Below are 26,781 nucleotides of genomic sequence, written 5' to 3' on the forward strand. Positions count from 1 at the left end.
CGTGCGTAGTAAACCAAACCGAATTGCGTTCGCCGTTCGGGACAGTCAATCGGGCTGTGTATTTATTTTTTCAGTTTGTTTTTCTTTGTCTTTCAACGCGAGCAGGTTGCGTGCGTGAGCAACGACGTTGGAGGAAAGTTCGCTGATGGAGCTGTAAGCTATACGGAAAGCCATATCCTCGACTCATAGCTACAACCGTGCTGATATTGTGTGTGCTTAACAATCGAATTTGGAGCACGCATTATGCAAAAATTTAACGTGTTGATCAAGAGAAGTGTTTAGCGGTGAAAATGGATGCAAGGGCGTTCTGCAAGAAGCATCCTCTAATCGACCGCGGCCTGCCGTGATTTTCTACAGTAGTGATGTTTTTTTTGGAAGCTTCATAAAAAAAGCCATTTGCCCTCATAGCAGTGAGGGGGGTCTTGCCCTTAGATCGTTTGATAATAAGCACTGGTGCCGTGGTGTGTGAGTGTGTGTATGTTTAAAGAAATCTTCAATCGTTCGTTTTAATATCGCTTAAGCATCGTGTTGTGCAGAATAAAGTAAGTGCGATTTAGTGTAGTTATGAAAAGAAAAATCCCACACTCTCGTTACTGCTTTTGCAGTGGAGATAAAAAAAAGAGCCTTGCGTGTGAATCTGTTCAAACACTAATGTGTATGTGTGTGTGCGTGCGTACGTGTTGGTGCGATTGGCATTTGCTCTCGGTGTCTCTCCGTCCTTTCTCTCTTCATCATGCTCAAGCTCCAAGGGTGAAGGCCAAACAGCGAAGAAGATGCTGCAGCGAGCTACAAACCAAGAAAAAGAATGTTAGAAAGCGTTGTAGAATCAATTCGTTCCTTGGCCTGATTGGTGTTGCTGTGCTGTTGGGAAGATATTGAAAATGTGGTTCCCTTTTCGTTATTGATTCGCGCCCCATGTTGGTGGGAATGCGACCAAACCCGACCTTTCACTTCCTTGCATGACACACACGCACGGTGAAAGCTTCCTTTGCTACACTCGCCAATATGGGGCCATTCAGCAGTTGGGGGGATTTTGCAAGTTTGGGGCCACGGTCGTCCTGTGCACGGTTGTAAACACTTCTGCGCGCGCGCGTTTCCCATGTAAACAATTCTATTCCTTTATTGGTAGCAGAGCAGCAAACCTCCTTTCATTGGCTTATCCTTTTAGGTAACCACTGTACAGCGGACACGTGCAATGTAACGGACGGGTTAAAACGAATTGCACTTGGCAAGCAAATACACAACGCACACTCTTCAAGTGGGGCATGCGGTCGTTGATAATCAGGCAAACGTGCGCTATTGAACTAGACTACAATGAAGAAGAACCTATTGAGTGCGGTGTATTAAAAAAAATGCCGAGGCAAAAGAACGGGCGGCATCTGTTTTGGTTGAAGAAGCAGCAAGGTCATGATTGTATACGTTCGCGTTCTTGCGAAGATGCTTGTGCGTCGCTTGCTTGGACCTATTTTTTTTGTTTCTAAGTTGTTTGGTATTTTTTATGTCAGTTTGGTGCTTCTTCTTCCCCTTGCTCTTTGTATTCCTTTCGCTCCCAATGGTTCTGGGTAGCGAAGGGCATTTTGGGGGCGCATACCACATAATGTTTACCAACAGCGACGCAAATCGGTCGACATTTAAGATCAGCGAGTTCATAGCACGTAACAGTGAGAGAAGAGAGAGAGAGAGAGAAAAAAGAGAGATTGCAATTGGCAAGATCAGCAAGATCATGCCAAAATTGTATGGCGAAGATTTGGCATACCAATCGTGTCGATGAAAACATGCATGTGTGTTTGTGTTGATGAGTGTTTATGATTTGCAAGGAAAACAAAAAGAAAAACCTTTCATAATCGCCAAACCTTTTTTATTACTCACGTAAATCTTTTTTTAAATAATAAAAAAAACCACCACAATTTTCTTCCAGTTTGTTTGGCAATCGCGGTTAAGAAATGTGTGATAAATCCAACGGTCACGGTATGGCCGACGGTAGTGTTGGTAGCGTTGGTCGCACTATAACAATCGAAGCTGGAACGAATAATGGCGGAACGTCGGCGGAATCGGTCAGAAGTCTTACCGAATCTCCCGGCCCTGGTGGCCAACGGTTGGGGCAGAACGATATCGTACAGCAGCAGTTTACACGCTTTGCAGATTATTTCGTAATCTGCGGATTGGATCTGGATTCTGGACTGGAGCCGGATCTATTTGCAGGTAAGATTTAATTTCTTTATTTTAAGCTAAAAACAGTGGAAAAAATAATTAGATATTTTTTTATATATTTTTTTTAAATATATGACGCTGTGAAGTTTTACTACTATTTTTTTTAATTTCAAAAACACAAATCCTTGGTCGGTGGTGTTCTTAAAAGTAGACCAGGAAAAATGACTGTTTCCCTCTAATCACATTATTGTTTTACATAATTCTACGGCAGTTAATGCATGACTTGTTCGTTCAGTTTATTAGGCAACCAAAAATATTAAGACAAACAAGCAAAGGCAAAAACCTTTAAAGAATCTTGTTTGAAGCATTAGCCATCTACTGGAGGTCTTCATATATTTTTCAAAACAACTGCAAGAACAAGCAGGGGCGACGACTACCGTTGTGACCGGGTCCCGCATTCTACGTCCCGGACGGTCTCAATTGTTGTCAATTAATATCAATTGACTGTCCCGTTGCAACCCTGAAGCAGCAGTATGTGCCGTCCGAAAGGAAACGAAAAAAGTCTCCACAGCGTGTTGCGTGTCGTTCTTGAACCCCGTTGTTCGAACTACCATGAAGCAACTCCCTTGCCGGGACGACTGCTAGACCACGATAACAGGAAGCTTTACACAAATGAAGTCAATTGAACTGAATATGCAGTCCCTTTCTGCTTTGTGCATTTGTTTCCTCAAGTAGCACACTTATATGTGCATTGCTTCATGTTGGAAAAAGGTTTAAACACGCAGTTTTATATCGAATTTCAGAGGCAAAATTTAGTTGCGCTGATTTAACACATACGCCTAATTAAAATGCTAATTCATTGGATTTGTTGTTGCGCTTTCCTAGCTACAGCGTGATAGTAGCAAACAATTCCTCCATTCGACGTGATATTGATAGGTGTCTTCTTGCCCCCTTTTTCACGCTATCATTTCACGCGAGCTTCCGGTATTTGCCACGTGCTGCTGGGTGTTGGGTGGCAAGGTTATTTTTGTTTTGAATATCATTGTACTGTACTGTGAATGGTAATGTTCCGCAATCATGCTGAGTCGGATGTATTTTGTATTTTTGTAGAATCATTTAACATAAGTTTTGTTGCTGTTTACATGTTGTTTTACCTGATTTCAAAACAAATTTAAGTTTTTGTTTCTTTCTACGGTTAATTTAATTTTTCTACTGAATTTATTGTAAACACAACATTTTTTTCATTTACTCTCTTATTTCTGCGCCAATCTAAATCACCATTTGCTTCTCATTGCAAATACGCAAATCGTGCCGCGAGTTACAGATTTGTACAGACGTGCGCAAGAAACCACTCCTTAGGCGGGTGGTTTTAATAAAAGAGCACTTGCTTCGGCTAATGCTGTGGGAACTGTGGTGCGCACCTATTATTGACCAACAGTGTGAACAGACAAATGACCTCAAGGGAATGTTGTAGCGCCACCCACCCCCCATCATACTTATTTGGCGTTTGCGGGTGTGTGTGTGTACGAGCATTTGGTAGAACTTGGTGCCGGTTGGATGGCCATTGGCATCTCATCTTGTGGATGCCTTCAAGTTTGAAGTTAATTCTTCAATTGCGCTCTCGGACATGTTGTATGTCGTGCACGGTGTGTGCGGCTATTGAACTCGTGTGAGATGCTGAAATAATGCCGTTTGCTATGGGGCTGTAGGGGCGGATGCACGACAACAGTGACTGGTTGGGGTGTTTGGTCTTGAAACAGTGTGTGGCATGTGTGGGAAGAATTATACAGCTCCACGCATTTGTCCAATTTAGCCTTGTATTACCGTGCGCATTTCTCACGTAAATCTTACAACGTTTTGGTTTATAATATTTTAGTTCGTTTAATAAAAAAAACCTCAAGAAAGAACGGAGGAAACAATATGTGTTTTTTTTAATTTTTATTTTTTTTATTTAAAAAAAGGCAAACAAACACGTAAACAAATTATACAGCTCACTTACGATGTAAGGAGAAACCTGCAATCTAATGCCCGTCTGTGATATTTGGCATTTAGAATTCGCGGCTTGAATGGTGGTGGCATCCAGTTCGTTAAGCGCACCTGGCCAAGTATTCGTTTATGCAAACCGCGAGCATATTCTGCTTCGAACGATATGCTTGCTGCATAAAACTGTCGTGTTCAGCATTACAACAGCATCGAATGTGCAACCAAGGGAAGGCAATGTTGCAACTTTTTGTTATGCCATATGCTCAAGATTTTTTTTATATTTACTTTATGAAGGTTTGAAGCCAATTGGGCAACATTCGCTTCCCTCGATACGCTTAGTGCGACACAATTCTCCTACTAACAGGGTTGATAGAGAACAACGAAATTTTTTTTTCTGAATTATATTTATACCGCTTAATTATTTTTTAATTTAAAATAAATAAATGAAAAGAAGAATTTATTATTTTTTTTAGTTTTCATAGAATTTGGTGTATACAGATAGTAAAACATACATTATTAAAGCGGACCGCAGAGATCCTAAAAATCCGAGTATTCCGAATTTCCGGTGCAATTTCGTTACAAATTGACAGTTATAAATCAAACTGCCTTCTTTCCTCGAGATGTATTCTGTTTTTTGAACGATTTTTTTTTACTTCTCAAGAACAGCCAGGCCGTATCACAGACGATTTTAGTTTCACAAATTTTGTAAAAAAATATTTGATTGAATTAGACTATAATTAGACTATTGAATTTGATTCTAAAGCAAATTTGAACGTATTAAATACCAGTCAAATTATAAAATTCGCAAATAGGCTGGATAATATATAATATAGGCGCATAATACTACCTGTATTATATAAAAATTTTAATATTATAAAAATAATTAATAATGACATGAAAATGCTATTAAAAATGTAATTGTTCATAATGCATTAGGAAATGTAGTAAATATATGTTAAATATGTACAAATCTCTCTAAATCTTTTTAAAGATAGTTCTTATTTATTAAATAAATATAAAAGAGAGCTATTTCGTATTGATTTGTAAAATTTGCTATACCTTATTTCCGGTTTTATCACCTACCACTTCAAGCTATATTATTTAAATAAATATAGTTTGCATACTTATGACACACAGTGTAAAATGCACATAAAATCCCACGTTAAACCATTCTTAGTGGCCGGTATGATAAATTTTCTACCATTCGTTATTGTCTGACGGCGTGAAGCGCGTTATCAGGCCGCTTTCGCCCCAAAAGTGAAATCGATGGCATGCGAAGTTTTTGTTGTTGTCGTTGTCGTACGGCAATGAGTCACTTGAAGTGATGTGACATAAATGTTGTTGTATTGATGTGTCAGCTCACGGGACGTTTAACATTGCAGAATAAGAGCTGCTTAATAAAATACACACTAAATGGTTTGGGGATTTTGGCTAAGTGATGGACATATTTTGACGTAACTAATGCAGATAAAAACCGAAAACCAAACAAACATGTCACATGAACGTGATTTACCAAAGATAATGCTAAAACTTTCGTCTGACATTAATGATGTTCAATCAAATACAAGCAATCTTTATATCGGTAGCCAGTTTACTGAACCCAGCGCACAAACATCGGAGCTGAATGGCTTCATTATTTCACATCGAAAAGGTATTATTATCATAAAATAAACAGACTTTATGATGTACCGCTTTCCCGACAGACTCTACCAACGTTGGCAAAATGCTAACCGTTTCATATCAGTCACAATGGTGACGTCTCATATTTCCTAATGAATTTATTTACTTTGACACGTATTTAAATGCACATATCTGAGTTGCTGTGTGGGGGAACGTATGAATTAAAAAAGCCTTTCTCTTAAAGTACAGAACTGACGATAAATAGACGCTTATTGGACAACATCACAGGCAGAACCGCAGGCAGCACAGAGACCGTTTACTGTCTATTGTTATAACGACGTCGTCTAGTGACGTTTGTGGGCGAAGAAATCAGACCCAGCGGCGCCCAATCTGTCCGTCGGCTGGTTCAACCGTGACGACGGGAGATTGTGCTAACGCGGAGAACCTGACTTCCAGACACTCCGGAACATAAATCCGGAAGGGAACGCAAGAAAAGTTGGTGCCAAGTATCGATTTTCCATTCTCTTTGTTTTGCTGTGAAAAGTATTCGTCTAAGAATGCGAGAAAACGGGGAATTTTGCGGGACTTTTAGTTGTGCCAATTGTTTTCCCAACACTAAAGTGCAACCGTTTTTGAAATCTCGATCAGGACTCATTGGGGACTGATTTTTGGTGAGTGGAAAAGTTTTGATAAATCGTCTCAGGCGACGATTCTGATCCGTAATACATTAAGCTGTCTGCTGGCAGATAGCTTTGTTTTTTTCTTTCTTAACATGTTTTGCTTTTGTTTGTGAGTTATCAGTCTACATGACTATTTTTTCAATTCTTCCAAAAAATGGATTACCTTTTATTGAATTGTACAATGTATGTAGTTGTAGAAAACACAAACCACATTGCAGAAAACAATAGTAATACACTGGAGGATAAGAAAATAAGATTTTATTACAACATATATGTGGTAATCAGGAACGGATTGCGTCGTTCCGAAACTCTTGTACTTTTGTGTGATGTCTAACATCAGTGATGAACTCGACCCCAGGACTTCACATAAAACCTTACCTTGGGTAATTTCATTGACCAACTACATATTTCTCCGTCGGGAAATGGACTAGGAACATCTCGCAGAATGAAGGCGCACTATCGTCCATTCGCAAATGTTTACATTTGCTTCACAACATGCTTCCGGGTGAGCAAACGTGTGTTACGCAATTGACGGTCCAACACATACATTATTCAGCGTTTCGTCCGGTGAGGATCACGGATCTTCCCTCGAGGCCATCACCGGGAGGTGGTACACACACCATTGGCAATTTATCGTTTTCACAAGAATGCTAGCCCATTTTCTTACTTGCATTGGTTCGCGGATGTTTTGTGGTGCTTCGAGACGGGAAATCCCAAAATAATCTTACTCAGGAATGTACAACAGAGCTGTACTGTACTTGGGCGGACGCTCGTTACTTAAGACGTGTTGCGTTAAGTAACAACGCATACGAGACTAGAACCAGTGTGGTTTTGACGAACGCATCATTCAACGTGTTGGCTGGATTATGTCCGCGTGCTCACAGTCAAGGCAAATCGAAACATCGGCCGGTTGCACATCTTCCCATAACCTTACACGGCTAAAACCGATTCCATCGTATGGGGCAATGTTATTGGTGCACAATTTTCAACCAGGCCGACAGCAGCGTTGGCTGCTCATAAAAATTGAACAGTTTTCGGTTTGGGCCACCAGCAAACGTTGATGTAAGAGTTGTTACGATCCGTTCAGCACGGATCGGTGATGGATGCGTGTTGAGAAATGTTGAGAAATCGAACATCTTGCAGATGGTGCAGCAGGGAATTCAACCTTCGTCGAGAAAGTACCGAAAGTACGTCACAGCAAAAAGGGCAGTTGTCTGAACACTGGTGTTACTGGCGTTGCTGGGTTGGAATTTAATGCAGTTATGTTTGGTATATTATTATCGTTTTATTAGTTTTTCATCTGATATCATTAATGTAACGAAGAGTTTCGTTGATGGTTGATGTTACTCGATGGGGCTATGTAAGCCCTGTTATCGCTGGTGATTATTAAATTATTGAAGGTGTCCATTATGTAAGCATATTGTGTGGCCAACCCAAAAGTATCCTTAACTGTGTCTACGATTGACTAGTGCATTCTTGGAGAAGATAATTTTTTTAAATTCACTAATAATTAAAAACTGGAGAGTCATACTACTATACTGCTTCTATTCAATATTTCTTTTTTTGAATTCTACAATGTATGAGATGACTTGACATAACTTATTCTTCGAAGAATCCCTTTATCGACTTATCATTATTATTATCCGGGAATTTGAGAATTAATCTGGCAACGAAGAAAACACAATCTTATAAGTCACTATATGAAAGATCATTTCGGTTGTCCAAATGAGATTGGATCTATCGACCAAGAGACTGTGATTCTGAACTGAAATGCCTGGTTCTTATCATGAAACTGTGTATACCTTGGTATATCGTCATGCCTTCATGGTTTAGCATGTTCTACTGTTAGTTAGGCAGAGCAAGAAAGACTGAGAATCCCGATACTTCTACGCAATATCGGTTGATCAACTCTTCAAACAGTGGCGTGTTTGTCTAATATGTCTAACGAGTCACAGAGCACTCAGTAAAAGGCAAAAATTTCTGAAAAAAAATTCTCCAAAATCTTGGAACTTTGTACATTTTCTTCATTTTTAAATTTAATATAATTGAATTTTTAGATCAATTATACAAGAAAAAGAATTATTCTTTTGTGGCACTACAACGTCAAGAAGTCCTTGCAGTTGGTTGGCGGTAAAGGTTTGGAAAAGATTAGGTATGAGTATTGTCATATAAAGACCGATAAATTGGAAATCCTTTATTGAGACATTTACTAAATTTATGTCACTATCTTTATGATTCGAAGTAAAACAAAAAAAAAAGATATTAAAATGTTACCGCATTTACCTCGTTAATGGCAATTTAAATCTGGTGAAAGAACACCTGGTGCACTTGATGGTTACTGCGCATGCCATCCAGCCAGGGGGGTTAGTATGAGCTCTTCTTTTTCCTTAATATTTTCCCTCTCGGTAAAGTTTAGCTGTCCCCTGGAAAAGTATTTACGGTAACGACCTTGAAATATTAACACTTTACCACAGCGCTCAGCTGGCAAAACCATCTTTGCAACCGAAACGGGGCTTGCATTTGGAGTTTCGATTTCACTTTTACCTTCATCGGGCCACCCTCTGCTTCTATTGCAAACTTTCACTGAACTTGCACGATCGTATCGCCATCCCCCCGCCCGCCCATGGGAGATTTAACAGTGGACACCGTTTACCTCTAGCCTGCAGTGCAGTGCAAATGATGCACCACGATTCGGATGGTATTTGCACTTGTCCGTAAATTGGCTTTGATGTGGTGCAGTGCGCGAAGCTCAGTGCGGAGTGAATTGAACATTATTTCCACTCCCGCCAGTACGCCAGCAGGTTTTGTGACGGAATTCGTGCATCTGTTTGCGAGGCAATTGCACTTTTGCGCGATGGGTCATGTACCTGGTCGCAATTTTAACAAGCTGTCAGCTTCGTATGATTCAACCTTTCGTTCCATCGGCTAAGCGCTGTAAATGGTTAAAACGCATGACTTCAAATTTCTTGCCGCTTTCTTACGTGTGTCCCAACGTTTTGTTTTGTTCCCTTGGCACATGTATGCAATTCCCATGCAATAGAAATAGGGTCGAAGTTTTCTGTAGGAAAAGCCACACAAAAACTTGAGCTCATTTTCACGATCTCACTGTGTTTCGTATGCAATTGTTGTGTATTGTGCTCATGCATCGGAACTCTATGGGAAGGAAAACGCCGAAAGCTTTCATCAGCAAAGCAAAAACTATACCTTCGCTTCCAAATCTTTGCTGTATTTTATGCGACCTTTTTTTTTAATCATAAGGGACGTTAATATGGATAATGGGCACGTACGTGTAGCTGAATTTTTTTTTTTAAAACAGCATTTCCTTCATACATGTGGTGTGTCTGGTCAGGGTGTACAGCGAGACAGGTGGGGAAATGCTTTTTTCCTACCATTTTGCAATAGCGCAATGAATCTCGGCTTCTGTTCGTTTGCTTTGTGCCGAGAGAAAGTTGAAGCTAATGAACTTCCGCACGTCTCAATTGCATTCGATATGGGCAGTTTAAATTTAGCTGATTACTGGTATCAAATGGTGTGACAATTGTAGGAAGAGATAATTTTTCCTTCATTAACACGAACCTAACACAGCAAAAAAATGATCCAACGTCGTTTAACATATCGAAGATCACGTGACTATTCACGTTTGCGTCGTTTACTTGTTCCCATAAGATGGATTCCATTTGTTTGGTTTTTTTTTCTTTCGCATAATAAATTCGCACAACATTTTCACCCAATTCCCACCATGTTGGTGTGCGGTTTTTGGTGACCAATGTGACCGACTTTTTAGAAGGTAGGAAAATTCACATGTCTGCTCCCGATGCCCATTGGAACGTTAAGGCGAAGAGAGAAGAGGATTGAAGGGGAAATACAAAACACACCCTCATTCCGGAATTCGTAACCACAAGGCACAGGAATGGAGCTGCGCTTTCGCCAAACACTTCGGGTGATACTCAATTCAATTTTCGTTTGCACGCTTTGTACGCGTTCGAAATGGTTTTATTTTCTTTCGCTTCAAGTGCATTTGACTATATTCCTAATGATGCTCTCTTGTATGAGTGAATAAATATTAATTTTTGTAATTTACCTTTACCGAAATCGCAATTCGTTTTGAGACGCTTTGGGTTTTTATTTTGAGTTTCCACCGCAAACGCCTACGTTAGAGATGACAGCATCGTCTAGCACTCGAAAGGCATCGGCCATGCTACTTGAATGGCCAAACCTATTAACTGCTGTTTGAGGTGTGATTTATGACGTTTGATTTCACCAGTACGTGACCGGTGCGGTGACTTCGCTAATGGCCTTTATAAGGCTTTCCATTTTTGTACTGTTTCTATGTCACATTCTGCGACTGTTTAGTTTGGTAGAAGTGGGAGTAGTTGTGTCGGTAGTAGGTGTTTCAATGTCTAATAGTGGGAACGGTCTATGCTAGATTCATACTTTGACCTAGGGCCCTTTGAGCCGTATATTCTTCTTCGTAGACGGATTTTCCCTTGACTCACTACTGCTACTATTTCGCTACTTTACTTATGTACTGTATTTTACATTCCTAATTTATTTGAATGTTCATTTGGCTATTCTGAATGTATATAGTTTTTCTGATTTTGATATTCTAGTTTCTTTAAATTGTTTTTTTTCCTTTGATTTCATGTTGTTTTAATTTCCTTACTTTAACTTAAAAAATATGCAGTTAATTGTTTTTGTATCTTTTTTATCTTTTCATTATTATCTTTTATTATTACATATCGTTTTTCGTTCTATTAAGTTTTGTTTTGTTTGCTCCGTAAAAAAGCATAGATTTATTCATTTTATAGAATTCACCTGATTTTAGTATTGTCTTAATTTATATTCTAATTATGTTGTTTAGTCTTAAAACGGATATAGCGCGTGCAAAGTGATCTACTATAACATTGCCATTTGTTCTTACGTTTAATAGATTTCAAACTTCTTCTTCTTGGCTTAACGACCTTACAGGTCACGCCGGCCATTTCTGGCTTACTAGACTTATTTTACCACGTAGCCGGATAGTCAAGCCTTGCTACGGGGGGACGGTCCGGATGGGATTTGAACCCGGTCCGGCCTTGTGGACTGGCGCCGTTTATCACATGCACCACCGGGCCGCCCCAAACTATTGTAGTTTTAAATGATTCAAAAAACATTTTTTATACTTTTTTTCAATTCATTATAACATATGATACTGAACTGAACTGTTACATATGAACTGTTTACTTTTATTTATCAGTTAGCAGTTATTTACCAGTTTTTGATGAGTTTTTGGTAAAAAATGTATCGTAAAATAGAAAATATTATTTTATTTTTGAAAAACCATAAGAAGGTCACTCTTCAATATTTATATCACCGATAACTGAAAAAAAATAATCAAACAAATTTGCCGTAATCGTATTTTCCATCCCTTCCATAAGAATTGATTGTTGTTTACATAGCGAATGATTCTGAGCTCATTTATTAAATAAAGTAATAATACGCTTAACGCGGAAATTCGTATAAGAAGTCACACTAATCACATATTATGGCAGTCATCTATTGTTTTAAACGATTTTTAAACCAATTATACCAAAACCTATGAATGCTTGTAATCGTATGTAATGATATCCCAACCTATCATACACAGACCAAACACCGAAAAAAATAAAAAATGTTAGAATCCACAAATACTTTTAATCAACTAATGTACCGGACGGTAGACTAGCTGTTTAAGACACCAATAAAAAGTTCCACCACGAACAGCATTTTTCTGTAATAAATTGATCAAGGCTATGGAAACAAGTTCATCCACCCTACGGCTCACGTTATGGCGTGATCTAAAGGATTCAGTTCATGTCAAGAACCAATATTTAGTCGCTGTCCATGACTTTTTGGAGGTCGGCAATAAATAAGCCTTGAAAAAGGTGGAAACAATTTTCCTCCCGGTGGTGAATCAACCCGAAACGGTAAAAGAAAGAGTATCAATATTTCAGGCACAGTGTCGTGATCAATGACTCATGTAATCATGTAATTTTTTACATGGTTAAACTAAAATGTGTTCACTAGAAGTGTTTGAAATTCTTTTCGATTTGTAAATGTCTTTACCGGGAAAAACATTTACACTGTTGAAAGACGATAAATGTAGCTTATTAATTCGAAAGCAAGAAATAAGCATTAGTTAACACACGGCGGTACTTCCTTTAAATGCAAAATGGCCGATACGCTTTGAATCGTGCGAGGAAGTACCGACAGATTTGCTTTGCTGTCTTACCACTATTGACTAGACATCGTTAATAACTAAGGTTTTGCACAGCAAGGGAATGGGTTAGCTTTTTTCCCATCAAAGTGTATGTGTTGGCTATTAATTACCATTAGCTTTAATGTGGCTGGTTTGAAGCAAGCATTGACGGTCGGTCGGGTTTTGCGGAAATGTTCGACTCTTAGTACATTCGAATCCAACGTAAAGGTGCATTCGTCCATAACCACCGTCTAAATCGTCCTAAGGTAGTGCAGCAAAATAGAGAAAAATAGTATGCTTAAACATAGCAAAGCACTGCATGGGGACTGAAGGCCATGAAGGGAAAGAAGAGCAAAAAAAAAAAATAGTCCACGCTTGAGTGGCCACCTTCGAAAGTGAAATCGGAAGTATTTTTCCTGCACTGCACCTTATTTTTTCACTTGCTACTTCCAGTGTGATTTTTTCTTGAATTAATTAACATGGTAGGAAGTAAGCTGATCGTTTGGAAAAAAGTACCACCAAACTCCGGATTTTCCCATTCGAATAAATCGTGAAATAGAAACAAACATTGTGCGGTACTAAAAATCAGAGAAAACAAACTCATTCAACTGAGCTGAGGGTGCTACTGGTACAGTGGTGTGTCTTTCTTTTTTTCCATCACTTTCCACCCCCCATATAACTGTCGAAAAGCGGCTGGATCATAAAACATTATCGTCGGTATTGTTTTCGACCGTAATGAGCCGGTGCTAATTTAATCATCGGTAGCATCATCTCCACCTATCGAAGAAGGGTCCAAAGTGCCTAAAAACGGACCTGTTGCATCTGCTTCGGGGTGGCAATATTTTACCTTCAGCAGTGACCTTTTTTTTTAAACGATGGGTAATCAAACTGTATGAAAGTTGAACTGGAACAACCCTGTCGACAAGAGAGGAAAAGGGCGGTTATAGGAGTGTTCATAATTTTATTAAGGAGATAATTCTCTTGTTGTTTCACCATCGAGTGTTTGCTTCGAATTATTTCATGGGATCTATGTCTTGCTATGTTTGTTCGATGTTGTTTTTTTTCTAAAACATCATCACTTTTTTCTGATAAGCAATCAGCTGATTGTAGAACATGTTCGACAGCCAATGCAATAACAAACATGTGTGGAACGGTGTAGCGTCAGCATCATCATTGTGGCTCGTAGTTTGCGTGTACGAGTGATCGACATTATCGGACGTTGCGTTCCAGTGCTTCGTGTTAAATTGTTCCCGGTTGATAATGGCATCTTTTTTTTTGTTTACGCTTCGTTGTTCTTCGACGCTGTCTACTATTTACAGTGCTTCAAACGCAAAAGCGGACAGATAGAAAATGTGGACTTTTTTGTGTAGATAATAATTTTTTGGGAATGAATGTTCGCCATCTTCTTTTGCAATATTTATTTAAGGAAAGTTAATAGCAAACAAATGAGAGAATCAATGAAAACAACAGACAAAAAATTAAATAATAAATAGCAAAAAATGCTTTTTTTCGCTGGACAAAACGTAAGAAAATATTGTTTGTATAATTTTGTGCAACATTTTACGTTTGTTTCAATGTTTTGTTCTGTTTCTGGCTTAGCGACCTCAAAGGTCACGCCGATCATTTCTGGCTTGCTAAGATATTTTATAACGGGGGAAGGGTACAAGTTTTATGTAAATTTTCAGATAATTCGATGCAGCTCAGTTCGATTATCTTTTTAAGCAACATTTTGAACAACAAAGATCAACGACAACGATTTAAAAATAAACTAAAAAACAATCTGGAACAATCTGGAGATTGGGGTCCCTTTTCGATATTTGATTTAGAGTTGTACAATTTCCATGTTGTACATGACATATTCATGTTGTACCTGACTTGTTCTTCGAAAATTTGTTGAAATATCTCCTACTCTTTACTAGACTGTTGATATCAGAAACACATATCTGAAATAACTTAAAAGCGAAAGATTCAATCCACATTTAAAGCTACTGCTAGGCTATTGTCTTGATTATATTTGATTTGTTTGTATAGTTCATTACAATTAAATTATTATAAACGTTTTTTGTTGATTAAAATCACTATATCAATATCAAATATACGGATCTAGCTGGATTGTTAACAATTAAGCATTACCATAATTACATAAAAGTTACTTTGGTTAGGAGTTATTTACTTCTACGATCCGAGAAAGAGCAGCATATCCTGGATGTACCCATCTTATTTTATTTTATTATTTTTTATTTTTTGTTTTATTTTATTTATTTTTTTTATTTTTGCTCGGTTAGAACGGCCGGGCGGTATCAAGGTAATCAGGAACAAATGTGTAATTTTCAAATGTACAATTTTCGTTTAAATTCCTAACTCTTTGCACATTTTTCCAACATTTTGGAAAACATTTCGAACAAAATCTTCAAATTTATTGGTAAACATTGGTAAACATTAAACATTAATGGTAAACTTTAAAGACACATTGATAAAAAATCATAAATTTCAATTTTAAAAGCGTCCAAGTTTGTGTTAGAGGTACTGTACATTAGCGACAGAGAAAAAAAATCTAACTGGTTCTATGCCTGTAGACTAATCCGGTAACATTAATTTTTTGTTTAAAATCAAATCAGCAATCAGCCAATCAAAAAAAAAATAATAATCCACCGTAATATATTTTTTTAAAAATACAACTACTCGTCGATTACACGCGAAATAGACATTTCGTTCGCGTTCTTGGTGAAGGTATCGACATCTTTTACACAATCATTGCTAATCCCGCACACTCTCCAGCATGACGATACAAGCATCATTACGTCAAATTGTAACCAGTTGACCTCATTTAAGTGAAGCATGTCATAAGCCCACCGTTTACCGACTGGAGATGTACAGCGGTGCCACACACATAGCATAATGCCTTCATGCCGCTCGGATGAGTGGGATGTTCACTAAGCGATTCTAATCACTTTGCCACCCTCCCGTTTGGCGAACGCTTTTTCCGAATCGTTTGCAACACTTGGTTTGCGGATCCTCCATGTGTGGTGCAATTTTGCCAGCAATTGTGTCTCCTCTCCACAGTAAAGGGGTGTTGTACACCGGTAGGCTTTCGGTGTCGCCTTCCTTCCCCGGTACAAACGCACCCATCTTGAATGACAAAGCTTCTTTCCGGAGGATCGTCTTTGGCGGGTTCCGTGACGGTAGCGGTACCATTCGGTCAATAGCCCTCTGTTTGGCCTTTGCCTAGAGCGGGGGAAAAAAGCAGTTGTATAAGCAATGGCAAACTACCGTTTTGGGTGTTTCGAATGGAGCAACGCAAATGGTGCACAGTAGTAGGTCGTGCATATAAACATAGGTCATGAAATGGAACGTTACAGGCCTTTGCGAATGTGTCTGTTCAAAAGGTGAATGCATAAACAAACGAGGGCATTCTGTTTGAAGAGCTTTTATACGTTTTAGTATTGCTTTTACTATTTAATCATGCCAACATCTTAACAACTCCAGCAGATGATAGCCACAATACTCTTCTAGTCAGATCCCGTCACATCAGCTAAAACGAGTTTATTTCTCTTAACTAAATTTTATTTACCTTTATTTTTTCTCACTTCAGGCGACAGTCTCCACTGCTCCCCGCTAGACAGTGCGTACAAAAGCAAACCGCTAGGCCACTACCCGGAGCACGTCGCGTGGAATCCGTTCGATGCGCACGGCATCTGTATGCTGTCCCTGCCGCAGGGTTTACGTTTCCGCACCCAAAAGCACAACATCGAGCCACGGTTTCACGCGTTTGCGACGACGCGCGAGGACGGCAAACGGTGCTACGGGTTCAGCTTGGTGTTCTACGAGGAAGTGCGCAACCGTCAGATATGTAGCGCCATGCACACGCTCCAGTCGATGTTTATTACGGAAATTTCCAGCTCGCAGCAACCACCGCCGGGGACGCTAAGGCGCGTAAAGGAAAGCCCCGTCAGCCGGTCCCTGCCGAGACATTTCAAAATTGCCGCCCAAGCGCCGGCATCCGCACTCAGCTACTATGACGTCACGAAGGATAAGCTGTACGTGGCCAAGAGCCTATCGCTCGTCTGTCAGGTGCCCTATGCGCACGTGGCGGAGCTATTTCTGCAGAATCTCTATCGGTAAGCGATTGGGTTCCTAAACACGCTAAGAATGCAATATGTGTTGGCATAGCCGGCGGAAACGAGGGTGAACGGATGGATCTATTTGTGTTCTGTCGGTAATCGTAAAAGGTACAAGGTGTGCCCGTTGTTTGTTCCTTCCTGTGCAGAATTCACAACTATGACGTGTTCGATATTGTGGCATATTGGCTCGTGACTTGTGGTAGTCAAAGGGAGGTATTTTTGCCTCGAATAGCGATTATATTTAACTGAGTAATAGAACTAGTAGCTCTAAAAATAAAATACATATAAAAAATAACAAGTATACATACAAACAAGCTTTATTAAATAATGCATTAAATTGCCCAATATTTCGTCGATATTGATATCGTCGATATTGATCATTAAATTTATGACATTATTAATTAATTAGCAATTATTAATAGGGCAACTATCGATTAGTGTTGAGCGAATTGGATTCAGATTCATTAATCGGAATGAATCTTGAAACCGATAGAGTTACTCTGAATCTTTATTAGGAATAATAATGGATCTATACCGCCACGAATCATCAGAAATATGTAAAGATCTTTTGATTCATGTCAAATGATTTTAAAATGATGATTTCTTTGAACAATTTATCTGAATGACTCTTCCAAAAAAAATCTTCTAACCCAACACAACTAACGATCTTTATGTCCATTTTAGGTGTCTTCCGCGACATCCCGGTTCCCGGCTAAGTCTGGAAAGCTACGTGTACAACATCCTGTACGAGGTGTCCACTCCGCCGCCGGGAAAATCGATACGAATATACATACCGCCGGAAGAACCCCACCTACCTCCCATTGCCACCATACTGCAGCGACCGGCACAGAAAGACGAGCTACCCTTCATGGATTTCCCATTGCGGCTACTATTTACCTATCTCGGCGTTGAGTGTGTCATTCAGCTGTTCACGTGCGTGCTGCTCGAGAGCCAAGTGTTGCTGCGGTCCTCGGACTATCAAAAGCTCACGATCGTCGCCGAGTGTATCACGTCGCTGCTGTTTCCCTTCCAGTGGCCTCACGTGTACGCCCCTATCCTGCCCGCCTCGCTGCACCACTTCCTCGACGCGCCGGTCCCGTTCGTGATGGGGCTGCATGCCGACTGTGACAGTAGCGTACGGATCGGTAGCGAGGCGAACCTCTGCTATGTCGACATCGACAAGAAATCGGTACAACTGCCCGAGGAGCTACCCTCCTTCCCGTACCGGCACGATTTCATCTCGGAAATAACGGCCGTGCTCGATAAGTACGCGGTGCCGCGCGACCGTTCACTCGATCCGCCCAGCATACTCAGCCCAAAGAATCTCCTCAAGGACCATGACATGATGACGGCGAGCTGTACGCTCCCGTCCGGGATGCACGTACGTCGAAAGCATTCGCTGCACGACCTGCTCGACTGGGACCGGCCAAACTCGCCCGATATGCCACTGCCTGCGACGGCTGTACCGGCGCGCCCGGATGTACGGCAAAGGATCGTTGATATTGTACGGCGTAGCGGAGGTGACGAGGTGGATAGCAGTGGCGGACCGAACGAGGTCATGCCGAGTACCAAGCAGAAGCAACCGCTCTCGACGCTCGAGCAGTACTATGAAGATCTGAGACTGAACAATGCACTACGCGAAATATTCCTCAACCGGTTCGTGCAGATGTTTGCCGCGTATGAGCATTTTGTTATACTTCCCAATCAGGTAGGTTTTTTACGGTTCACTGCACGGTTTCGGCAAGCCGTACCTGAGCCACCCCGAAGGACACGCAATGAGTTTGTTCACTCACAATGACTCACTCACAATGACTCACTATCGAAAACGCAACGGTTGTTCCATTCTAATGCTGTTTCTTCTTCAGAGCAAAGATGAATGGTTGACGAACAGAGAGTCGTTGCACAACTTCGACAAGGCATCATTTCTATCGGACCAACCGCAGCACCATCGCCCGTTTCTGTCCCGCTTTCTCGAGAGCCAAATGTTTGCCACGCTGATCGACAACAAAATCATGCTTTCGTGGGGTGACGATCTGAACGGATGTCAATTGGTGGACAGCTTGAACGGTGACATGGAGTATAGTTTAAAATTGTTCGACTCAAGGATAAAAATTTTACGGTAACTATTTTGCGCTCCATTTCACACGTGACCTTGCGCACATATCATCGGGTTAGAATGGTTAATTGTTGGCTTCTGTCTCTTGCTGTTGTCTGTTTCCATTTTCAGTAAGCGGTACGGTGGTGAAAGTATGATCCGAACCGCCAACTATGAACCATGTATACTAGCCAGAGAAACGCAAAAGCTGCTGGACAAACGGTTGCAGGCAGTCGACATGGAGGTGGCCCCACCGAGTGAAATTCTGGATAAAAGGCCACCGTATTACCGGAGCTTCCCACTACTGGAGAAATCCGTCCTCAACCATGAATGCGTCTCGAGGTACGAATAGTACACATACGCTTTTGTTTTTAGTGTGTGTGTGTGTGCGCGTGTGTGGATGCGTGTGGCCAGCCGTCTCCCTTCCGGAATCAGTTGCTAGCGCGCGCGTTTTAATGAGGCATGGTTTGTTTACTATATATATTTTATTCTGCCGTTGTGGGTGGGTACTGTTGTGTGCTGTTGGTGGTGTAAGGCTTCACGTGGAGGTTAAAAGGGATATGCAAAACCAAACAGTTCTGCGGGATACACAAGTGGAAACGACAACCATATTGCAAATCTCCAACGAATGTAAAAGAAACGAACAAAAGTCTTATCATATTCTTCAAATTTATCAAAAGCTTCAAATGGTATCGGTTCTCGACTTAATCGACTTAATGGTGTGATGCTTCTACTTTCTGTTTATCAATATTGCAACTTTTAAGAGTTTGGTTTGGTTAAAAAAAACGTCTCCCACATATGAAAGCAGAACGTTCCCAACGACGCGCAGCAACAGGAAAAATGAAATCGTTTCAAACCTACGGCCTCAAGTGTAAATTGTTGTGATATTGCAAGTGTTGTTTTAGATGCGTAAAATGGTTTTCCATTTAAGTATGTGCATATGTTTTTATATGATAGTTTTCGCGTAAGATTTTAATGCAATAGTTAAGCGTTTTAAACTTTGTTTATACGTAATAGGATTTGAAAACATTGTTCTACCATTTACCTTTTTTTATTTTTGTTAACCGTTTTGATTTGCATTATTTCCTATCCGTAATGTTTAGATACACACAGGCAACAAGTGTGTTGTGCTAGAATACTCTAAATACTGCTATTTTGAAACATTTCTATACGTGATAAATACTTAGCGTATTTGGTTTACAATTCATCAAACAAATACAATGCGTGTGATTTTGAAAGATATTTTCAGCATAAACATAAAAATTTGTTTCACAGGGGTTTCTTCTAATTTTTCATACATACACAATAATTTTATTTGAAAAGCATACAAACACCATTATTTTAAATTTCTTTCGGATTTTCCTGTTGCACTTGTTGTACTCACTGTACACTCTCGAGTATAATGTAAATTGCTATATTCTTTGTTCTCTCGTAACAACGACAACAAAAACAACCACGCAAGGCACGCTAAAGCTTCTTTATGCACACGCCGTTCCAAGTACCGTTCATAGCCAAAGGTGATACGAAACATATCTCCTCTCCTAGCTTGTAACTAGTGTAATTAGTTCATGATTCTCTCTAGAACATGCGTTTTCAGTGATGTGTTATGCATGAATAATGTGACGTGTTTTGCATGCAACTGTACGATTCGTGATTATATTTAGTTTTGTAGATGTGTTTTGTTTTTACTACAGAGGATCATTACCATCAGACGAATCTTTAGTTCTTTCTCCTCAGCAGCAAAACGTCGTCACAACGAGATGGAAAAGAAAACGAAACGAAATGCAATAAAAATCCTTATTTTTTCTTTTTAACAAACACCGACCGATGCATCGCTTTTATTTTTGTTTAAATGTATTTAATAACTTTTTTTCACGAAATATTATTTAAAACCCCAGTGTTAGTCTGTTGTTTGCTCAGCTTCTCGCTGTATTGTGTGTTGGCAAAAAAAGCATTCTGCAAATGAGCTAGTGTTTGTAAATTGTGCAGGTAAGGATTTTTATTTTATTCTGCTCTCGGTTTGTATTATACAACGTTTATTATGTATTCGGTGGTTTGTTTGTACACACTTTTATCCCGCTTCCCCACTATTACTTTCTGTGTGACATCTTTACTAATTATACAATCTGTTGGCTTTTGGTACATTAATATTTGGGGTTTTCTTTGCGATACGCTTCAGTCATGATCGGTACGTTCTAATACACAATGTTTCTTTCCTTATGTTTTATTGCAGAGGCAACAGTTTGCGACGAGTGAAAAATGGCAGCACCAAGTGGAAGGTGAAAGAGATTTCCCTTGATGGTGGTGCATCGAATGTATCTGGGCTGTCCAAAGATGCAGATGGGAATAAATCAAATCGTAATTCAGCCAATCTGTCTGGTGCGGAAATCAGTCCGGCTCTGCTGGCACAGGCCAACTGGACTTTCGTTGAAAAGCTTCTCAAGGTGAGTTGGTTTCGCAAATTGAAAGTTGTAAGGTCTACTTGAAACCCCCTTTTTCTTTCCCTTGAAAGGACATCAAGAGCAAAACTAAACGAATGCTGCTAGAGAAGATGGGCACGGAGGCAATAGAGCTCGGACTGAGCGGTGAAGCGTCGGTAACGGGTGTAGAGGAGAACACAATGATTGCCTCCTTGTGTGATCTGTTGGAGAAAGTTTGGTCACACGGATTAATCAGCAAGCAGGGCAAATCCGCGCTCTGGACGCATCTGGCAGCATATCTGGAGATAAAGGATTGCCAAAATCCGGGCAAACATCAGATGGAAAATAGCTATCTCACCCCTGGTATGTTTCTATCGTTTTATTAGTGTTCTAGAGAGGATCATTTCCATACGTCCTGATCAGCTCGCGCTAGCTGATCTTTTTGTCCCTTAAGTTAGCAATAGCAGGTTAATAATTTTAGCGTTTTAGCGTCCCATTACCAAAAGGAATTGTCTTTTAGATTCTTCGTTGTAACAATGTTCTAAGATGTGATGTAATATTCTATCCAACATTCATTTATGCTACATTTTCTCCCATACACACAGCCTTAGCGTGGACTGTAATGCGGAAACGGATGGATTGTACGTGATGGTTACATTAAAATTCTTGCTTCTTTTCGCATTCGTAGCATGATATAACGAACTTTTTTGTATGGTTTTGTTAATCTATTCAACTATTTTTCTTGCTTTCCATTTCTCGAACATTAATTTTTCACTTAATTTTCTTTCAATATTGTTTTTTCTTTCGTTTCCATTCTGTGCTTTGATGCTCCAAACTGCAATCTCTAACGACTTTTAAATCGACTTCAAACACACACACACACACAAACACAAAATTGCATGGACGCAAAGAAAAAGCACGCAGTAACTCCGAAACGCGCTATCGCACTCTGAAGCCACCGAAAAGCGGCGGCACCATGGGTGGCTTTAAGTATCACACTACCATTGCGCACAAAATACGCCGGCTGCAGGGCAACAGTGGTAGCAACAGTGGTGGCCGGGTGGCCCCGGGTAGCGGAACACTGCTGTACGCAGCATCATCGTCGGCCGAAACGGTACCAACGACGTCGCCGGGTCGCTTTACTAACTTTATGTTGTCCGATGTCGTTGCTTCTTTTGTCGGTATGCGTAATGGGTCGGTAGCTAACCTGTTTTCCACGCGCAGTCACTGCGGTGAGTAATGTCCTTGCCGGCTCATGTGCCCGTGAGAACTTCCATTCCCGATTGTGGCCAAAGATTGAGAAGAAGTGTGCTTGTGTGTTGTGTGTCTCATACGGTATCGCTAGGCGTATATATATCTAAATGCAAGTACGGATTAACACGGTTGAGGTGAAAACAAAACGTAATTAATAGAAAAAAAATATTTTAATCTGTTTTGTTTAAGAATTTTAACTCTTTGCTAACCACACCGTCAAGAAGGATTTCCACAAGTTGTAGAGATTGCACAGGACCGTAGCTGATTGAATCAATTGTTTTCTCGTGTGTTTGCTTATTTTATTTCACTTATTTATTTATACTTATCTTTGCTGTTTTAATTGCATATTTACGTTTCAGTTGCAGTTTCTTTTTTCTTGTTGTTGTGATAAAAGCAAATTTTTATGTACAATTCATTAAAACGTATGTTTGATGCTTTCGCAGATCTTTCATCGTTAGCCATCGAACCACAACTTCCACCACCTTCCCCAACTCGTGGCCGCTCGAAATCTCGGGAGCGTAAAAGCCTTGGTCCCGAGCAACTACGACCGCTTCCGGAATCGCTAGAATTTGACATCCGGTACGGTGTAAATTCGATTGTTTATAAATTGTTTGCTAATTGCTTTGTTTGCTCTCTTTATTTCCACAGCAACATTCTAGCGATGACGGACATTAAAACGCACATCGGATACGCCCGAGCCTGGGTACGATTGGCATTGGAAAAGAAGGTACTGTCACGTCACTTGCGAACGTTGCTAACGGATGCTGCACTGCTACGCCAGCTCTACAAACGTTCCGCATTTGTGCGCTGCGATGACGAGGTGGAACAGTTCCTGTACCATTTGCTTACACTGAATGCGGTCGATTATTTCTGCTTCACGAATACTTATCCGACGACAAAGCTGCCGTACCGTGTGGTTATATTCCCGTCGAAGAAATCTAGCGCTGCTACGACATCGGCCAACGTTTGGATAGCGATATCGGGCAGTCTGGGTGAAACGCAGATCATCAACGTGCCGCGACATTCGCTGGAGTTTGTGTTTCATGTAAGATGATTGTTTTTATTCTTGATTTCCATGAAGTCTTGCTGTAATTGGTATTTGTGTACTTTCCTTTACAGCACAAAACCCTCGGCATTTTAACGTCCTTACGAATTGGGCACGATGATACGGGAATGTCATCGAAATGGTTGGTAGAACATGTAGTTATCAGGAACGAAGTTACGGGACATACTTACAAGTGAGTATTGATTTTAACAACCTGTTAAAGTGACAAAAACATTTTATGTATTCAAAAACTGTTACAGATTTCCATGCGGTCGATGGCTTGGTCGTGGCATTGATGATGGTTCTATAGAGAGGCTGCTGATCGGTCAACTTGTGCCCCGAACGGTAGACAGCGAAGAGCTGGTTGAGGCGTGCCGGACGCCGCCTCGTACTCGTAGCCCTAGTATACAACGACCGGAGGTACGCCCATCGGACATACAGCACATGTTGGGTGATTGCGTGAACGCGATCGTTAAATGGCATTATCGGCCGAGTCGGGATCGGGACGCTAGCTCACTAACGAACCTGCTGTGCGGTGAGAATGGGCTGGTCAAGTGTCTCGAGCAGGCCTTCCTGTGCGGGTTCCGTTCGTCCCGTCTGTTCGGTCGTAACTTCTACCTCTGGGACTACTTCGTGCGGGTGAAGGAACAGTTCGAGATATGCTTGGTGGAGGAATCGGTCGAAACGGTGCGCGGTGGTGGTGCCACAGGTTCGCCTCCCACCAGTGGCTCGAGCCCCGAATCACCACCGCAAGGTACGAGCCTCGGTGGGGGCCATCATCTCGGTGGTACTGGCAACGGTGGTGGTAGTGGTGTTGGTGGCAATGTTGCTGGTGTCGCTCTCTCGCCCGTCGCACGGCAGGAACTGTCCGCCGTGTGGCACTGCTACTGCCATCTGATGGACGAGATCAATAACGTAAAGCAAACGTTGGGCAAGGATGGTCGGTTCCAATTGTTTATCTGTTTGAGTTTGAGGTAAAGAATACAAAACACCTAACAGAAACAGAGCATGTGTGGTTGAAGTGTTGTTTGCTTAAGCAAATGAGCTTTGGGGTTTTTTTTCTAATAATTGTGTTTTATTCCTGTAGGGAACATCTTCTGCACCGGATGCTAGTGCCCATGGCATACACCCGCGTGACGGCCGAGATGTACGAGGAGCAGAGCTTCATGCGGAAGAAGGGACTGCTAACATTCCTGCGTCAAATATTGGAACCTTTGGACGAATTTCACATAGTGTTGGAAAACTCAATTACTCAAGGTATCGGATCTCACTGTTAGGCTGGATTGGGTCCATATTTGATTTCGAGCGTTAAGAGTTAAAGCGCGTCGGTAAAAAGTGTAATCTCACGCACGAGAACGAAATACTCGACGTACTCAAATTAAAACGTGCAGCTTCCTTTCCAGATGATCATTTCGTGATCGAAGGGGATTTAAAATTTTGTTAAGCTAAGAAAGTTTGTTTGTTTTTTGCAGCTACATCGATTTCTCGGGGTTTAAAAATTAAAGTTTAAGTGTCGCATCAAAATAATTACTCTCTACTCTAATAGAATGCTGCAGGATCAGTAAAAATATGTTTTTTTTTCAACTAAATAGCATGCTTGTTAGATATCAGTGTATGTAAAGATGGTCTTATTTTTTGTACATTTACATTTAATACTTCCATTGAGACTTAGTTCTTGTAACACTGATGGGGTCTGTCGAAATGAATATTTGGTACTACTGAATAGCAAACGTAATTATTGGTGTCTTTCGTTGTGTTAGGTTTTATACAAGAATATTATGTTCCACTATGCTGTTTAGTGGAAAATGAATGATTTTACTCCATAAGGTTAAATACTACTCAAATAGACTGAACCCAGTACGAGAGATTATCTAGTGAACCTCTTTTTTACTCAATCCCAGTTCAGAAACCGTGGCCAAAGAATACTTGAAAGAGGATACCACTACTAGGATACTAGGTTACACCAATGTAAAATGTGTTTTTTGTTGTTGTTATTTGCTTTTGATTGTTTTGTATACCGCGATAAGTTATGTTTGCTGTTAGTATTCCTATTTTACATGCGGGTTTTTTTTGCAGGGTTTTAGCTTTTTTTAAACTAAAGTAATAAGAATCGTATTAAATTGGTAAGCAAGATAAGAAAAACAAAATAGTCATCGACGATAAACTGTGCCAAAATATGAGCGATTTCTCCGTGGAAAAACGACACACAGCAATCTTTCGGGACGCCTGATTCGTCTCCGACGATGCGTGCGACAATTGAAGAAATGAAGAAAAGTTGAACACGACACAAACGAGATTTAATCGGGAAAATTTGATGCTGCTGTTAAGCAGCGAGGTATCAATCGATAATGCGGTGTAAAAGTCGATTAAATTCATTTTAACTCGTAAGATGCAAACGTTCCGTTGCCCTCCAAGTCACGAAACAATCTCCATATTAATCTCCAGTGATGCGTGTGTTAATCACCCATTTGATATTAGTCAATCGAACGTACATTAGATCTGTTTAGTGGTAGAAGAACATTTAGCTCGTGTATAGTCGGGTCGGTTACTGTACGCACCACTTTCATTGTGTCTTCGTGAGCATGAAATGTAAAACTAACGATGAAGAGAATAAAATCATCCATTGCCGTTAATGGTAGCAAAGCAAATCGCGAAGAACCGCGAGTCGAAATATGTTTAGAAAATTGAGAAAAGTTGCATTTTCACCCCGTCGCTACATGCTTAGCAATTGTCGCGTTTACGAAGGCTTTGGAGATTTTCAAATTTATAGTTTTTTTATTTTTTTATTATTTTTTTCTTTTTTTATTTAAAGCATTATTCGAGTGAAAAGAAACTAAATTGGCAAATTTATAGAATTTTTATTTTTTTATAATTTTTTATTCTTTTTTATTTAAAGCATTATTCGAGTGAAAAGAAACTCATTTCAACAAATTCGCATTAAAATACATCCATTTAGAATTTTTGCTTAGTTTTTAAAAAAAAGCTAAGGCTTTATATAGCCTTAGGAAATTGATAAATTTAAAGATTTTTTAATTTTTTTATTATTTTTAATCCTTTTGTAATTGCCAACAAAATCGGGCTATTCTGGCCGCCATTACAGAAAACTGGCGTTAAGTCGCGCTTCGAATAGCGATTTTTCGCAGAAAATACACTTATAGCTACTTTTTGCAATTTTTTTATATGTAGTTTCGCAAA

The 26,781-nt window shown here is 40.2% G+C and overlaps 1 protein-coding gene across 3 annotated transcripts; it reads left to right on the plus strand.

Moving 5' to 3' along the window:
• Window positions 1-72: 72 nt before the first annotated feature.
• Window positions 73-26,234, plus strand: LOC125768757 (DENN domain-containing protein 5B). Of its 3 annotated transcripts, none has more exons than XM_049436827.1 (14): window positions 73-542; window positions 1,919-2,202; window positions 16,244-16,769; window positions 17,457-18,480; window positions 18,638-18,891; window positions 19,000-19,209; window positions 21,101-21,311; window positions 21,380-21,650; window positions 21,893-21,928; window positions 22,985-23,120; window positions 23,190-23,586; window positions 23,661-23,779; window positions 23,847-24,560; window positions 24,674-26,234. In XM_049436827.1, exons 2-14 carry the CDS (start codon window positions 1,944-1,946, stop codon window positions 24,861-24,863), a joined length of 4,347 nt encoding a protein of 1,448 aa, XP_049292784.1. In that variant the 5' UTR covers window positions 73-542; window positions 1,919-1,943; the 3' UTR covers window positions 24,864-26,234. The 3 variants fall into 3 exon arrangements, with proteins under 3 accessions (XP_049292784.1, XP_049292783.1, XP_049292785.1); XM_049436826.1 differs by lacking the exon at window positions 21,893-21,928 and adding an exon at window positions 22,199-22,519; XM_049436828.1 differs by lacking the exon at window positions 21,893-21,928.
• The last annotated feature ends 547 nt before the right edge of the window (window positions 26,235-26,781 follow it).

The sequence above is a fragment of the Anopheles funestus genome, chromosome 3RL, assembly GCF_943734845.2.
Source record: "Anopheles funestus chromosome 3RL, idAnoFuneDA-416_04, whole genome shotgun sequence".
Classification (NCBI taxonomy): domain Eukaryota; kingdom Metazoa; phylum Arthropoda; class Insecta; order Diptera; family Culicidae; genus Anopheles; species Anopheles funestus.

Coding starts and splice junctions, on each gene's coding strand:
- LOC125768757 (XM_049436826.1), top strand. CDS start 1,944: ATGTGTGATAAATCCAACGGTCACGGTATGGCCGACGGTAGTGTTGGT. Junction 18,892..18,999: donor TCAAGGATAAAAATTTTACG/GTAACTATTTTG, acceptor TTCCATTTTCAG/TAAGCGGTACGGTGGTGAAA. Junction 22,520..22,984: donor TTCCACGCGCAGTCACTGCG/GTGAGTAATGTC, acceptor ATGCTTTCGCAG/ATCTTTCATCGTTAGCCATC.